This window comes from Zeugodacus cucurbitae, chromosome 3, assembly GCF_028554725.1.
Source record: "Zeugodacus cucurbitae isolate PBARC_wt_2022May chromosome 3, idZeuCucr1.2, whole genome shotgun sequence".
NCBI lineage: Eukaryota > Metazoa > Arthropoda > Insecta > Diptera > Tephritidae > Zeugodacus > Zeugodacus cucurbitae.
The window spans coordinates 47,406,321-47,422,464 of NC_071668.1; the positions used below are offsets into that span (position 1 = coordinate 47,406,321).

The 16,144-nt window shown below is 34.4% G+C and overlaps 1 protein-coding gene across 6 annotated transcripts in view; it reads left to right on the forward strand.

Moving 5' to 3' along the window:
• The first annotated feature begins 1,449 nt into the window (after positions 1–1,449).
• Mlxip_2 (protein WBSCR14 homolog) overlaps positions 1,450–16,144 on the forward strand; it is a 31,756-nt gene continuing 17,061 nt past the window's right edge. For 2 of the 6 annotated variants that reach the window (XM_029044548.2, XM_011194533.3), the window contains exons 1-3: positions 1,490–1,772; positions 2,812–3,692; positions 8,691–8,797. In XM_029044548.2, coding sequence (XP_028900381.1) covers positions 3,235–3,692; positions 8,691–8,797 — 565 coding nt within the window. In that variant the 5' untranslated portion in view covers positions 1,490–1,772; positions 2,812–3,234. Of the gene's footprint in view, positions 1,773–2,100; positions 3,693–8,690; positions 8,798–16,144 lie in introns of those variants that run through there. The other 4 variants (XM_011194527.3, XM_011194528.3, XM_029044549.2 and 1 more) reach the window with 4 other exon arrangements.

Here is a 16,144-nt window from a genome sequence, read left to right on the forward strand (position 1 = left end):
TTTTTGACAGGCGAACAGCGCCCAAAGATAGCAAGCAGAGAAGTGACCAAACTATTACAGCAAAAGTCAGTTTATGGCGTTCTTCAGTTTTAATGTTATATTAGTTGCCATCGATTGTTATGTAGTCTCTGTTGAACTTGTGTATCCAACTTTCTGCTTTAAGCAGAAACTACATAGCTCGCGAATGCGAATGCGAATATTTGACAGTTGAGTTGAATACACATGTTCTTATGAGATGAGCTACATAGCTTTCGCATGTTTTCGCAACCAACGCTCCGAAATTCAAACTCGGATTTAAAGACGCACAGAAGTTGAAAATTTTCAACTTTCATGCGCTAACACAGCAATCTTCACATTCTGAAGAATAGCAACCAACATTATGTTACTTACAATCTTGCGTGTTTTAATTATTTAAGCCCGTTTTCTTCGCTACAATATAAGTATTTTTGTGAAATATAATATTTATTAATTTATTAATAATATATTTATCAAATATTTAAAATAATTTTTAAAGATTAGGGGTGATGAAGTTTTAATAAACAAAGTAGGCAGTTTAAATTTTTCTTCCGTTTCTTAATTCGAGGTTTTCTATGTACATTGCTTATAAAAATCAATAAAAATTTAAAATCGACGTCCATATTATATAGGTCGTTTTCAAACTCGCAAATAAAAAGTGTGTTTGTGTATCACCTTGTACACAGCTGTCAACGCGATCAAAAGCGCATTTATGAAGTTGCTCGATATATACGCAATCAAGCGCATTTTTGCGCTTTCGCATTCGCATTCGCATACGCGAGCTATGTAGTTTCAGCTTAAGACCTTGACGGTGGTAGAAGAGTTCAGTGCGACCAAGTATAGACAATTCGATTTCAGTGCTGCCAGTTCGTATGAAAATTTTTAAAGTTTGTTCGATTGGCTTGTCTATAGCAGTTAGCCAATCGATGACTGCTATTATATTTGTGATATATTCTTAGTATATAAAAATTTCTGAGTACCTACACAAGCAAAATATTTTTAATATTTATATTTTAACTACTTGGAGAGTTGTTCGCCGAGTTCTTAAATTAGTAGGGAACTAGTGTTCGAGCAGCTCTAGTAGTTGGAAAGAGTCTAAATTACTTATAATAAGAACGGTGTTAATTATTAAAAATAAAATAATTAATTAACTGCCAAATTTACTTTGTAATAAATGCCTTAAGCTTCATATATATAATACAAATAAGAAAAAATATATTGGTTCGCATGCCGTTTCATTTCATTCACATAATTTATTTTCTTCAGTGAAGAAAGCATTTAAAACAAAAATAACAGTACGAAACTGGCTGGATCTATTTCTGCCATTTATTATATGGCCATAGTGGATTAAGAATTGCTCTGATCATTCTAATTGTAGTGCCACCACTGTTGAAAATGTCAAAAAATTGAGGAATAAAGGAGCAGTGTCTTTTTATCAGTGTTCATCGCGATGTTCTATTTTTGACAGTTTGATTTTGTGGTGAATTTATTGTCAGCAATATGTATGGCTCGGATAATTTTTGATAATAATAATAGTTGTATTATTCAAGTAAAAGAACAGACGTGAATCCAAGTGGAAAAATTCGTAAGAAATTTCGTACTGATTATAAAGAAATGATTTGAAATTGCTTTTTTGGATGCAAATAAGATCACATCGTAATCAAAAGGCAATCACACCGTTTGCAGAAAAATTATATATCTCGTCAGCTACGTCGTCACCGCCTGCTGTTCAGTATACTTCACTACCATAATAACAGGTCATTTATCAACATAAGATCTGATCTGCCTAGTTCCACTAGCCATACGACACACAATGGTGCACACATTTAAACAATAGCATACGAAGAAAACAACACATTGAAGTTGATCGAAAAGCAAAATTAATACTCACCTAAATGTTATCAACTTCACATTGTTCGATTTGCTCTATACAATGTGATTGACTGGTTGGAAAAAATAATATTTTCTATGCTATCGGAGTTTACTTGTGAGAGCAGCGTACTTGCAATGTTTAATTTATATCTATTTTATAGAGTATTTATAATATACAAAGTATAAAAAACAAAATCATGAGCATATGTACGTCATTCAGATAACAACTTAATGAATTCCTAAAATCTTGATTTGTTTATACATGTGTACATATATACGTGTTTAAATATAATCTACAATAATTTGGAATTCATCACAATAGCAAACAAATACATTGGAATCAAATCAAGGCTAGCCGTGTTACATTTGTGGAATTTTCCTCTCATTTAAACATAAATTTGGTTGTTACACCATGATGGACTGAATGATTGACTACGTCCATTTAGTTGCAAATAGCACATGGCAAAACTTTTAATCAAAATGTGAAATGTATATCAATTGGACTTAAGTATCCAATAATACTGTTATTGTGGGTGTTTTAGTGCTTTAAAGAACAAACAATAAAAATATCTTTAACTGTGCGATCTTTATTTAAAACAAATAACGGTAAAGAAACAATGGAATTGTGTTATCTCTTATAAATATTAATAACTCCTATCTAGTAGTAAATTTGTACTACAACGTTATAATTAATAACAAGCAATTATGTGTATATTTGTACCGAAGTTACTGACAAAACAAAGTTTCGAATAAATATAGTGAATAAATATTGCAGTATGAGGTGTTGAGAGTCATTGAGCAGGGTAGCAAGAGATTTGAAAGAGTGTGAAAGAGTAGTTTAATTGTTTCCCACTGCGAATACCTACTTCGCAGATAAGAGCAAACACTACCATATTTCTTATAATATTTTATATGATTATATAGAACGACGAATTTCGTTGGAATCAAAATCGCTATCATTGTTTGAGTGTATAGACGAGCTGTATGTCATGGAAAAGATATTATATGTGACCAAACAGTTTAAAGTTGGATCGGATGTTATCATCAAAGTTTATGGACAATTTAATAGTGAAAGTTAACAGCTTAACAATTGTTTGCCTTAAAAGTCAAATCATATAATTAAATAATACAAAGCGTTTATTGGTTATTACTGATCCGCCATTATAGAACGCACAAATATGTAATCAATTTTAATTTTTTAGTACATAAATGGATGAAGATCAGTTCGGATGAAACAATAACAATATAAGAATTGAGAGAACTCGCGAATAAGCATAAGTATAAATAAAATTACGTATTGGTTTCTCATAAATCAATGTGAGTTCGCGCTGTAGATAAGAAGACACAATGATGTTAAATAAATATCAGAATTATTTGCAACAACAACAAAACCAACATCAGCAGATTGTAGAACAACAACAACAACAAAGTTGCGGTGGTATAGCGAAAAGCGTTTGTTCAGGTGACCCTGGTCTATCCGATTATGGCGCTATGGCATCAAATATTTCCAAATCAGAACGTGAATCTATACACTCAGGCCAATTTATGGTTTCACATTTCGAAGCGGAAGAAGCGCAAGAAGATGATCTCGAAGAGGATGATGAAGTGAAAATGATTGATCCCGAAGATATAAATCTTACGAAATCGGAGGATATTGTGAATACTTGCACTGATGTGCAGCGTTTTGTACCTCGAAAAATATCATACGTTCAAGAACTTGGTCAGGAAGGATCAGTGGTGGCTTCTCACTTGGAAATAGAAACATCACTTACCAAATTATTCAAATGTATGAATCTAGCTTACAGGTAGGTAAAAATCATGAACAATATTTTACTCAAAATTTAATATTTTCTGATAACAGACAATTTCCAGAATGATTTTTTAAACATTTAATTATAAATGAAATTTGCATTTCAAATTAAAAGACGGAAGTGAGAATAAGAACATTGACTAAAGTAAGGCTTATTTAACTTACCTTATAAGTAAATCTGAGCAGAGACAGTAATAAAGAAATGCATTTGGAAATACGCTATTATATATATACATATATGGATATTTATAAACTCAATCTGTTTATTCCCTTAAATTAACTCGCTAAGAGCGGGTGCATTATTTATGCATGTGGGTCTGTATATTTGTATGAATATGTGCATAAACATTGCATTTATAAATATAAGCCCTTATTCTTAGCGCTCGAAAATAGTTGATTATGGTTTTAGGTTGCTTTCCGCGTACATACAATATACAAATATATGTACATAAATATGCAGACATAAGCGAAATATGAAAACATAAATTGAAGGTACATCGATTGTTTTCAAGCTTGAATTTCAAGAATTCTTTGCTTGCTCGGTTGAAAGAACTTCCATGTGACCAGTGCATGTAATTCTGTAAATTTGAGTAGAAAAATAATATAGCAATAATAAATGCAACATTTCTAAAAAAAAAACCAAAAAAATGATTAGTTAGCGAGTAATTATTTTATAATTTTTTATTCTTGAACCTAAGCTCCTTTTAAATCCGTCTCGCCAAAAGTGAAAATGGCCACACAATAATAAAATGTAATGTCTATTAAATCCTTTCCGAAGTCTTCGCTCGACCAAAAGAACCATTCCCATATTACAACTGACCTGACCTGTCTACTCTACCTCCCCCTCGGTATAGACCCACATCGTGCAAAAATATTTCGATGCTGGTGTTATTACAAATAAGATACACCGATAGTCGAGTCTCTCACAATGCTAAGTAATCTGCTACTTTCATTCTTACGTATGTATATATGAAGAAACCGCAAGATGGTCTGAAACCGTGTAAAACCCAAAATAATCGAACAAAGCGAGTCCTATTCACAGATCTGGATCCTTTCGCTTTAATGTTCACTTTACTCATTCGTTAGTGGCGTAATGTTTTATAATCTAAGTGTAATTTTTCAGAGACTACTGTAATAGCAAACTCTTCAAAGATTTAAAACATTACGAACCATTGAGCACAATTGATTACTCAGCTGATAATCGGTTGTTTTTAAGAGACTGATGGAAATTTTTTACACATGTGAATCAATTCTATTCCTATAGTCTGAAATGAACTTATAGTATAGTATGCTTTTCATTACTTGTCCGAATACTCAACTCAAAATCATACTTCTAGAATATGATTCATTTGAAAAATAAGCGTCAAAGTGTTGAAATCACCTCACCTTATCGAACTATGAGTGTCGAATGCAAGGCATGTAGCATAGAACGTGCTTGTCGTTTTACTTCATGTATACAATATCAGCACGTGGACTATATTGAGAAAGTTATCTATGAGTGGCAGACGAACTTTTAATTGATAGACAATATCTTTTGCAACTGCTATCCATTTTAAAAAGGCCGATATGTATCCGATAACTTTCTCAACTGGTTCGCTGCGTTGTCAAGATAGAAGAGGACTTTTGTTAAATGGCACCGTTTTTTGCTTGGTTTTCCCCCGGTAACCAATGTAGACCACCCTTTATGAATCCAAAACCTTTCCGGTTTACTGGACAGTCTTTGCCTACTTGGGAGCTGGTTCGCCAAAGTTCTCAGATATCGACGAACGAATCAAAAATGATTCCGATTGCGCTTAACCAATGGCAAACACTGCTTAGGAATAGCCTCACGGACGCGCTTGCTTTCCGAAGTGAACAAACGCCGACAGCTTTCTTATGGTCCATATTTTCAGCAGGAAAAGATTCACTCGGTCTCAGTTTTTCCAGAACCTTAGAGTTAAACTCAAATACTATTTTTTTTGCGTCATTTATTGTATATTATGCACCTGTTTGTAGTAATCCAAAAAAATATGGCGTTAGAAATAATTTTTGAGTTGTTTTCCAAATATTGATGGCTCATATTTTTGGAAAATCAACAAAAACCATCCTATTGTTATCTCGTTGAAGTTTAGTTGTAAATTGAAATAGGTAAATATTTCTTTATTTGACCTTTTAGAATAAAGTTAATTGCCTTCGACGCAACGTGCGCTCACATTTCATGTCAATATTGACGTTCAAAATTAAAGTCCTATAAAGTCTAATGAAAGAGCTAAACAACCAAAATATGTATTCTGCACATGTTGTTATAACGTTACGCAATATGTAACCGCAACTTTAACTAACGCTCTGCTGGTTAGTAATAATTAGTTCATAAATTAAACATACCTAATTGCTCAGCTGAACAGCTCGAAAAAATAATATTTTAATTTCGTTGGAATTTCTAAACATTTTTTATTTTATGAGTTGAATCTTAATTTATTCACATTTAACAAAGTAAAGTTGTTTTTTAAAACAGTAGGTCAAATATTGCTTATGTCTTCCAAGCGCTAAAATCTCTGTATACGTTGGATGTATCGGTTTCGGTTGACCATCATCATAGCCACGTCCACAAAATGCCGTTAATCGAAAAAGTTCACATTTGGTGCATAGAATTACAGAAAGAAAGGGTATCTGTGGATCTAAAATTTTTGAAAAGTTGACAATGAATCTGGCACCGCTCACTTATGGATCAAAAAACCATATCTCATGAACTATTCTGATATTATATCCCAAAATGGGGGAAATCGGTTCAAAGCAGCTATATACATATGTGCTTCCCATACAACACAATTTTAGTTTCCATATCTGATTCGTGAACTTTCCAATAAATAAATAAAGTGTGTACTAGTGAAATCTTTATAAAAATAACTCTGTGCCAAAAATGTGTAAAATCGGGTAATTACTTCTTCTAGCTCCCATATACCTAATTTTAGAATTTTCAAACTTTCGATGGACTGTATTCTATATAACGGGTGATTCAAGGAAAGGTACTTTTTAACAAGAGCTTTTTTGACAGATCACGCGTGAATCGTGTCAAGCTGTAATGTTATTTTTGTTCAGTATTGTTTAGCATTTTATCATGGAAAGACTTACGCCTGAACAATGTTTACAAATTGTTCAACTTTATTACGAAAATTCACGTTCTGTAGAGAATGTGTATCGCGCGCTTCGCTCAACTTATGGTCCCCATCACCCATCTTGAAACTCAGCATTCATCATTCACGTCCAGCACGCAGTAAAGAAAATATAGCAGCCATAGCTGAGTGTGTATACGAAGACCGTGGATACTCGATTCGGTGCCGTTCGCAGCAACTCGGATTAACGTATGGAACGAGTTGGCGCATTTTTCGTCGAGATTTCAAATTAAAAGCGTACAAAATACAGCTTGTGGAAGAATTGAAGCCGCTCGACCTTCCCAAGCGACATCGCTTCGCTCCATGGGCTTTTGAAAGATACCAAGAAGATAAAGTTTTCAAGCCAAATTCTGTTCAGCGATGAGACCCATTTCTGGCTCAATGGGTATGTGAACAAGCAAATTTGCCGCATTGGAGACGAAGAGCAACCTGAAGAGATTCAAGAGCTGCCATTTCATCAAAACAACGGTTTGATGTGGTTTTCTTTGTTTTTAATGGCTCGTGGGAAACCATTGGATGACTGTTAAATGATTGGATGACTGCATAAAAGTTCGGAATTTTTACAAAAATCGGATAAGTCCAACAATTTATGGATACCACACTATAAACATAGTATTTGTGCAAATTTCTGCACCGATATCTTCACTAGTGCTTACTTTATATATTGTAAAGTAAACGATTCAGATCGTCTTCAAAGCTCTGGAATATAGGAAGTAGGCGTGGTTGTGAAGCGATTTGGACTATTTTCACAACATATCATTGGGATGTAAGGAAACTATTACAAACCAAGTTTCATTGAAATCGGTCTAGTAGTTCCTGAGATATGGTTTTTGACACATAAGTGGGCGACGCCACGCCCATTTTCCATTTTGTAAAAAAATCTGAGTGCAGCTTCCATCTGCCATTTCTTATGTGAAATTTAGTGTTTCTGACGTTTTTCTTTAGTGAGTTAACCCACTTTTAGTAATTTTCAACATAACCTTTGTATCGGAGGTGGGTGTGGTTATTATCTGATTTCTTTCATTTTTGGACTGTATTAAGAAATGGCTAAAAAAACAAACTGCAGAAGGTTTGGTTTATATAGCTCTATTGGTTTCCGAGATATGTACAAAAAACCTATTTGGGGGCGGGGCCACGCCCACCTCACCAAAAAAATTACATCCAAATATGTGCGATCCTTCATACCAAATTTTATTTCCATAGCTTTATTTATGGCTTAGTTATGGCACTTTATGTGTTTTCTGTTTTCGCCATTTTGTGGGCGTGGCAGTGGTCCTATTTTGCTCGTTTTCGAAAGCAACCTTCCTATGGTGCCAAGAAATAAGTGTGCCAAGTTTCATCAAGATATCTTAATTTTTACTCAAGTTACAGCTTGCACAGACGGATGGACGGACGGACAGACAGACATTCGGATTTGAACTCAACTCTTCACCCTGATCACTTTGGTATATATAACCCTATATCTAACTCGTTTAGTTTTGGGTGTTACAAACAACCGTTATGTGAACAAAACTATAATACTCTATAGCAACTTTGTTGCGAGAGTATAAAAATTAAAAAGCCTTGGCCACAATGTTTTAAGTTATTTGCAAACAAATGTGGAAGTACTAAATGTTAACACACTAGTACTCGATTTTTTAATTCTTGAGTTACTGTTTGGTCTCAATATTATTATTGTAAAATCAATTAAATGTATTAATTAATCGTTCTTTTTTCAAAAAAGTACTAAATTGTGTAGTTATCATTTTACATTTCCGTATCTGATGTATTAGTTTATATTATTTTATATATAAAATGACATTGCTATATTTTATATTTTAAAAACAATTTTTACTTTTCAGCCAAAAATTAACATCTCCAAAATGGAATCATTTCAAAGGGATTCGCTTGCGGTGGAAGGACAAAATTCGTCTAAACAATGTAATTTGGCGATGCTGGCATATGCAATGTGAGTTATTCTATTTATATACACACCCATACCCATAAACAAAGTTGTTTTGCAAAAATATAAACCAAAATCTATGTAAATATGTATCTTTATTCACGCTGAAAATGATAACACAAACCCCTACTAGAGTATATTTTTGCATTGATAAGCATTTGAGGTGTTGCCTACGTTACTCTATTTGTACATATGAACATACTGACGTACCTGTCTACCCAACTATATATGAATGTCTATTATATACATATTTGGTGTTGTTGTAAAATGTGCTTTTAATAAACCGAAATGAATTTTTCCACCTAATCTGCTGGCTAAATACCTTATATTTTATCAGCTTCGTTTATCGTTGTGTAACATTTGGACACGAGATAGACGAAAACAATAAAATTAGATGTATTTGCACAGATAAACATATTCTCCTATGTACATACGTATGTATGTATACACGTGCGTATATTATAAATGTAGGCATAGCGAATATTATACATAGGTAGAGTGCGCTCCCGATATAGGCATATTGTAGAAGCTGCTGATTTTTATAAAGATTTATTTTTATCAAGTGGAATTTTTTTTTAGTCTTAATCATACTTATTTTTTAATTACATTAAATATTTCCACAAAAAATCGTTTAAATAGTTTATTTTCAACGAGTTTTAGTCGAGAGCGAAAAAACTGAGATAATCTGCAGTAAGAGATATTGTAAATGCAAATGAGATTCCTTGTGGGCAGCACTTATACCCAGTAAGATCAGCTGATTTGAAATTTAATGTAATTAAAAATATTTAAAAGAAACAAGTAAGGAAAGGCTAAGTTCGGGTGTAACCGAACATTTTATACTCTCGCAATTTATGTATTTAACTTTATTTATATTATGTATGTATGTGATTGGCGTTGCAATCGTTTAGCCGGTTATAGCCGAATCGACGATAGTGCGCCACCTCTCTCTCTCCTTCGCAGTTCGGCGCCAGTTGGAGATCCCAAGTTTAACCAGGTCGCTCTCCACCTGGTCCCTCCAACGGAGTGGAGACCTTCCTCTTCCTCGGCTTTCTCCGGCGGGTACTGCATCGAACACTTTCAGGGCTGGAGTGTTTTCGTCCATTCGGACAACATGACCTAGCCAGCGTAGCCGCTGTCTTTTTATTCGCTGAACTATGTCAATGTCGTCGTATAACTCGTACAGCTCATCGTTCCATCGTCTGCGGTATTCGCCGTTGCCAATGTTCTGAGGACCATAAATCTTGCGCAAAATTTTCCTCTCGAAAACTCCTAGTGTCGTCTCATCTGATGTTGACATCGTCCAAGCTTCTGCACCGTAGAGCAGGACGGGAATGATAAGCGACTTGTAGAGCTTGATTTTGGTTCGTCGAGAGAGGACTTTACTGTTCAATTGCCTAATCAGTCCAAAGTAGCACCTGTTGGCAAGAGTTATTCTGCGTTGGATTTCGAGGCTGACATTGTTCGTGTTGTTGATGCTGGTTCCCAGGTAGATGAAGTTATGACTGTCAACAGTGACGTGGGAGCCAAGACGCGAATGCGCCGACTGTTTGCTTGATGACAGGAGATATTTCGTCTTGTCCTCATTCACCTCCAGACCCATTCGCTTCGCCTCCTTATCCATGCGGGAAAAAGCAGAACAAACGGCGCGGTTGTTGCTTCCGATGATATCAATATCATCGGCGTACGCCAGGAGCTGTACACTCTTGTAGAAGATTGTACCTTCTCGGTTTAGCTCTGCAGTTCTTATAATTTTTTCCAGCATCAGGTTAAAGAAGTCGCACGATAGTGAGTCACCTTGTCTGAAACCTCGTTTGGTATCGAACGGCTCGGAGAGTTCCTTCCCAATCATGACTGAGCTTTTGGTGTTGCTCAGCGTCAATTTACACAGCCGTATTAGTTTTGCGGGGATACCAAATTCAGACATGGTGCTGTCGAAAGCAGCTTTAAAATCGACAAAAAGGTGGTGTGTGTCGATCCAAAATTTGGCGCATGGTGAATATCTGGTCAGTTGTCGATTTTCCAGGTCTAAAGCCACACTGATAAGGTCCAATCAGTTTGTTGATTATTATATAATACATAATTTGACCCACATATTCATCATATATATTGTGTAAAGTTGGAAACCCTAATATAAGGTTAGAACCACCGAGGTCCTCATGTTCGATATATGGGGCCTTGAAAACCTATGGTCCGATTTCGGCGATTTTTAGAATGGGGCTTTCATACTATAAAGGTAGTATTTGTTCAAAGTTCTGCACCGATATCTTCACTAGTGCTTCCTTTATATATTGTAAAGTCATCGATTCAGATCGTCTTCAAAGTTCTGGTATATAGAAGTTGGCGTGGTTGTGAAGCGATTTGGCCTATTTTCACAACATATCATTGGGATGTAAGAAAACTATTACAAACCAAGTTTCATTGAAATCGGTCTAGTAGTTCCTGAGATATGGTTTTGACCCATAAGTGGGTGATGCCACGCCCATTTTCCATTTTGTAAAAAAATCTGATTGCAGCTTCTATCTGCCATTCCTTATGTGAAATTTAGTGTTTCTGGCGTTTTTCGTTACTTAGTTAACTCACTTTTAGTAAGTTTCAACCTAACCTTTGTATGGGAGGTGAGCGTGATTATTATCCGATTTTCATGGTGTGTGGTGGGGTACGTAAGAGAACTGACTGCAGAAAGTTTGGTTTATATAGCTTTATTGGTTTGCGAGTTATATACAAATAACCGATTTGGGGGCGGGGCCACGCCCACTTTCCCAAAAAAATTACATCCAAATATGCCTCTTCCTAGTGCGATCCTCTATTCCAAATTTTACTTTTATAACTTTATTTATGGCATAGTTATGACACTTTATGTGTTTTCGGTTTTCGCCATTTTGTGAGCGTGGCAGTGGTCCGATTTTGCCCATTTCCGAAAGCAACCCTCTCACGGTCCCAAAGAACGTGTGTTCCAAGTTTCATCAAGATATCTCAATTTTTACTCAAGTTATCCGTTGCACGGACGGACGGACGGACAGACAGACATTCGGATTTTGATTCGTCTCGTCACCCTGATCATTTTGATATATATAGCCCTATATCTAACTCGTTTAGTTTTGGGTGTTACAAACAACCGTTATGTGAACAAAACTATAATACTCTCTTAGCAACTTTTGTTGCCAGAGTATAAAAAGTTCTATTTTAGTCGAACTTCCTATGTAATTATGTTCATTTACCATAACCATCCATCATCTTACAGTTTTGTTCAAATGCAAATTATTTACAACTAGGGATGGCAAAAAACCGTATTACTAGATTAATGTATCAAAATATTAATTGAAAGAACAAAAACATTTCAATTAATTGCAAGGAATTAATCGGTTAATCGCCGCTAAGGTTTTCAGATATTATTGCCCCGCTCTAGAAATAGACGTTCCGCGGCTACTGCAAATCAAGTGGCAATATTTGTGGGTAAAGCTGTTTGGGATAAATAGTCTTAATTTCTTCCCATGCCCCGGCAATGTTTCGTTTCGGGTCTAAAACTTGGCAATTCAAATCAAAACTTAGCTCGTCTTGAGAAAATGATTATTATTCTGCCTTCGCCTTATGCTATGAACTAATGATTTATGAAGTGCCCATAGGTCAAAATCATTTTCCAAAGATTGCTTTGATGTTTCGCTTCCAGTTTCACTTTCGTCTGTATCCTCCATTTCTTTTATCAAAAGCCTCATTGTTGAGACAAGAATTATAGAATCTGCCAAATGTATTTTTATAAACCGTTGATCAACGCCGATTCAAGTGCCACTGACCATTTGCAAACAATTTTCGATAGCTGCTCGCCCCCGAGAATTGAACCATTGGAGTATTTTACGTTCATTTTGTCTTAGCGCTTAATCCAAGTTACAATACTTAACAATATTTGTATCATTATCAGTGACAACAGCCATTATATCACTTTGGTAAATTGATTGGCAGCAAAGTTTATATAATTATTCAGTAACTAGCAGACCCGGCCACACGTTTTTGTAGCTAAGGTATACATTAAATTAGTAAATCTTTCAATGCAGAGAAAAAATTCTTACGCATAAAGACGAAAACGTTATAGCCGATAAATTTTCAAATGATTGATTGACATTATTGTAGATCTGTGTTAAGCGTAAATCATCATAATTTGTAAAACTTTGATTTTTTTAGTCGTATATTGGAGAAAGTTACAAATGACCAAATTTCATAGTTGGCTTTATCTTGGCTTTGGTGACGATATTGATTACCTTCTTCACAGCCAGTCTTGTTCTATTGCAAAGTTTGATGTTGATTTATATTACGCAGCATGATGACAACTCACACTACTTTTAATTGCAAGTGAGTGGGGATAGTCCAACAATTTGAAATAGTCTGTGGGATAATTGAATACGTCATCCTGGTTTGTAGCTGCGTCAACTCTCCTTTAACGAAATTCTAAATTGTCGCATTAAGATCAAAGATATCTTTGTTTTTTTTTACCACCAATATAGGTCATTCAATCAGCTATTTATGTTTATTATATTATGGTTTCATGTCAGGAAAAACACGATGAATAAGCTCCTCTTTCGAAGCCATGAAAGAGGCTACCATTTTCAACTATTTCTACAATCGCAGTATGATATTGTTGGAAAAACACTCGTATGTTATTTGTTAATTGGCGATTCTTTATGTGTCGCCACAAATTAGATGATTTTAGGAATGTGATTAGTTCGTCAGCAACAGTTGATCCAGGAATAGTCTGGCGAAAATCACCTGCCAACAGAATCATGGCTTCACCAAAAATATTTTCGTTGTCGCGTAAATCTTGTAAAGTCCTGTGCAGTAACTCCAGCGACTTGAATATCTGGAAAATCTTCTTTACAGCTCTTTTTTTGGCGATTTTGCAGACTGGAGTAATTTCAAGGCCGAATTGCCGTTTGTCTGCCTACTAACAGGTGCCAAGTTGCCCCTATTCCCATTATAACTGGGCGTTGAAAATGAGTGAAATCGGTTCAGGAATTACCTCAACCCTCATGTACTATATATGCTGATTTTCGTTATTCTATTGGATAAAGTTTCAAATTGTATGTAATAAAATTACATCAATAAATTGCGAGAGTATAAAATGTTCGGTTGCCTTTCCCTACTTGTTACAAATTGTTTTGGGCTATCGACACAGCCTTATACAATTGAACAATAAAAATATTTTAACAAAGCAACAATGACAACTTTCAAAATATTATTATTTTTTGTTTTCTTTTTTTCATATCTTTGTTGTCAATTCAAATAAAATCATCTTCTTGTTATCTTTCTCACAATTTTTCGATATATGTAGTATGTATGTATATGTACTTACTTTCTAATCCTTCCCTGGCCTTCCATAAATATTTCAAAACTAAAATTAGCCAGATCGGTTTGGCCCTTCTCAACCTTTTTGAGACTAACGACACAAATTGTTTGTATGGCTGATTAGAAAATTGTGGATTTAAGACTTTTTCAAGCAATTTTTCTAATTTTTCTCTCCGTAAGAACCATCCCGGTACCTCGATGGTTCGATTAATTAAAACAGGAAATCTGATGTAATTAAATCGCTTTCTGAAAAAATACTCGATTTATGCTATTTATAACTGCATTTAATTTTAACTTAACTTCCTTAATTCAGATAATGTCATTTGGATATTCATTAAGCCTCACCGTCTAGACTGGTACTTTGTAAATTCGTAAAACAAAAAAAGCTTTTTTCCACTTCAAAGCAACGTTGTCAATAGGAATAGCGATGCTATAAATTTATTTATTATTCAAACACCTCGAATTCACTCGAACGTACATATTATTTGAGGCAGATAACTTGAGTTATAAAATTATTTAAATGTACATAAGTAGTCTCTTCGTAGCATTTTCGGTGAATGCTAAGTAACCATAAACAAGTTTACTTAAAATTTGTTGATATTTTATATATTTAATGAAAATAACAATAATGTTAAACTTACTTTTCTATTTCACTTTAAAATTAAATGGCCGGTTTCAGTTGATTTCATTATTATTTTGACTCCAAACAGATGACATCCCTCCATTTATACTTTTCTTCTATGAGGGTTTTCTCAAAACGGACCTCAACAGTCTGAGAAATCGGGAATGATAGCAATAGAACAACAGAGATAGATATCGGTTGTATTCTTCGAAGAATAATTTGATAAATGTGATATTTGGGTTCTTCATATATATGTATGTAATATATACCCCAACCAAAGTAGAAATAGTTTTAACTAATAGCCTTTTATCCAGAAGGTTAAAGTATAGTTACTCTATGTAAGGATATCAAATAAAGAAGTTGTGTCCAGTTACAGTTATAGAAACGCTTAACACGTCATTTTACTCTATAACTTTGTTAAGTGTTTAATAACCTTTTCGCACAGGAGCTAATTGATCAATTAACTGGCCTCTACTCGATTAAAACACTGACTAAGATCGATTTACCATACAAATAAAAATCTACATTAATTTTTAATTGAATTTTAATCGACTGGAATATGAAATGCAATCTGCGACAAAGAACGTATTTGTAATTATATATACATACGTTCTTCGTCTGCGAGTTGTTGTTCACGCTACACGACGGTAGATGTCGCTGCTAAAAATAGCAAACAGGTGATGAAACTTACCAACTTCTTATGAAAAGCAAAAAAAAATGTATAACAGCTGATCTGTTATCGAGTAGCAGGTAGTATTAATTAATTTGGCTGTGTGAAAAGGCTATAACGATGTTTCAGTCATATTCTTTTCTAAGTTACTGTAATTATGAGAAATATCTCAATGACTCGGTTTCCCGGAACACATTCCCATTATTCATTATACGTGGTTCCACACTGAATTGACGTAAAAGCAAGATATTTTCTGAAAACATTATAAACAATTTTACACCTCTTTGTTTTCAGTTAGTTGCAATTTTCCTATTACGATGATGAAATGGGATTTAAGAGGTGCACGTCATTGTGCAAATTCAAGTTTTGCTGTTAGTACTCTACGTGTTTATATCAAATTGAATATCTGTATAATACGTACAGTGTTGTGCATAATATATGCAATATATTTTTAACTTGCAGTTTTTACTTAGTTGCTTTTTTATTATTTATAATGCATTGAATTTTATTATTTTTTAATAATAACATAATTTTGGGAATAAGTTTCATTACAAAGAGTTATAAAAAATTTTCCAATGACAGATAGCAGATATACATAGTTCCCTATATAAACCCAGTTTATACTTCTCTATGACTACAACTGACTGAAGTGGGGTTAAGTAGGTAGGTAAAAAGGATGTCGTACAACGCACTTAGGCCTTTAGAAAGCCCATTGTGACACCATCGG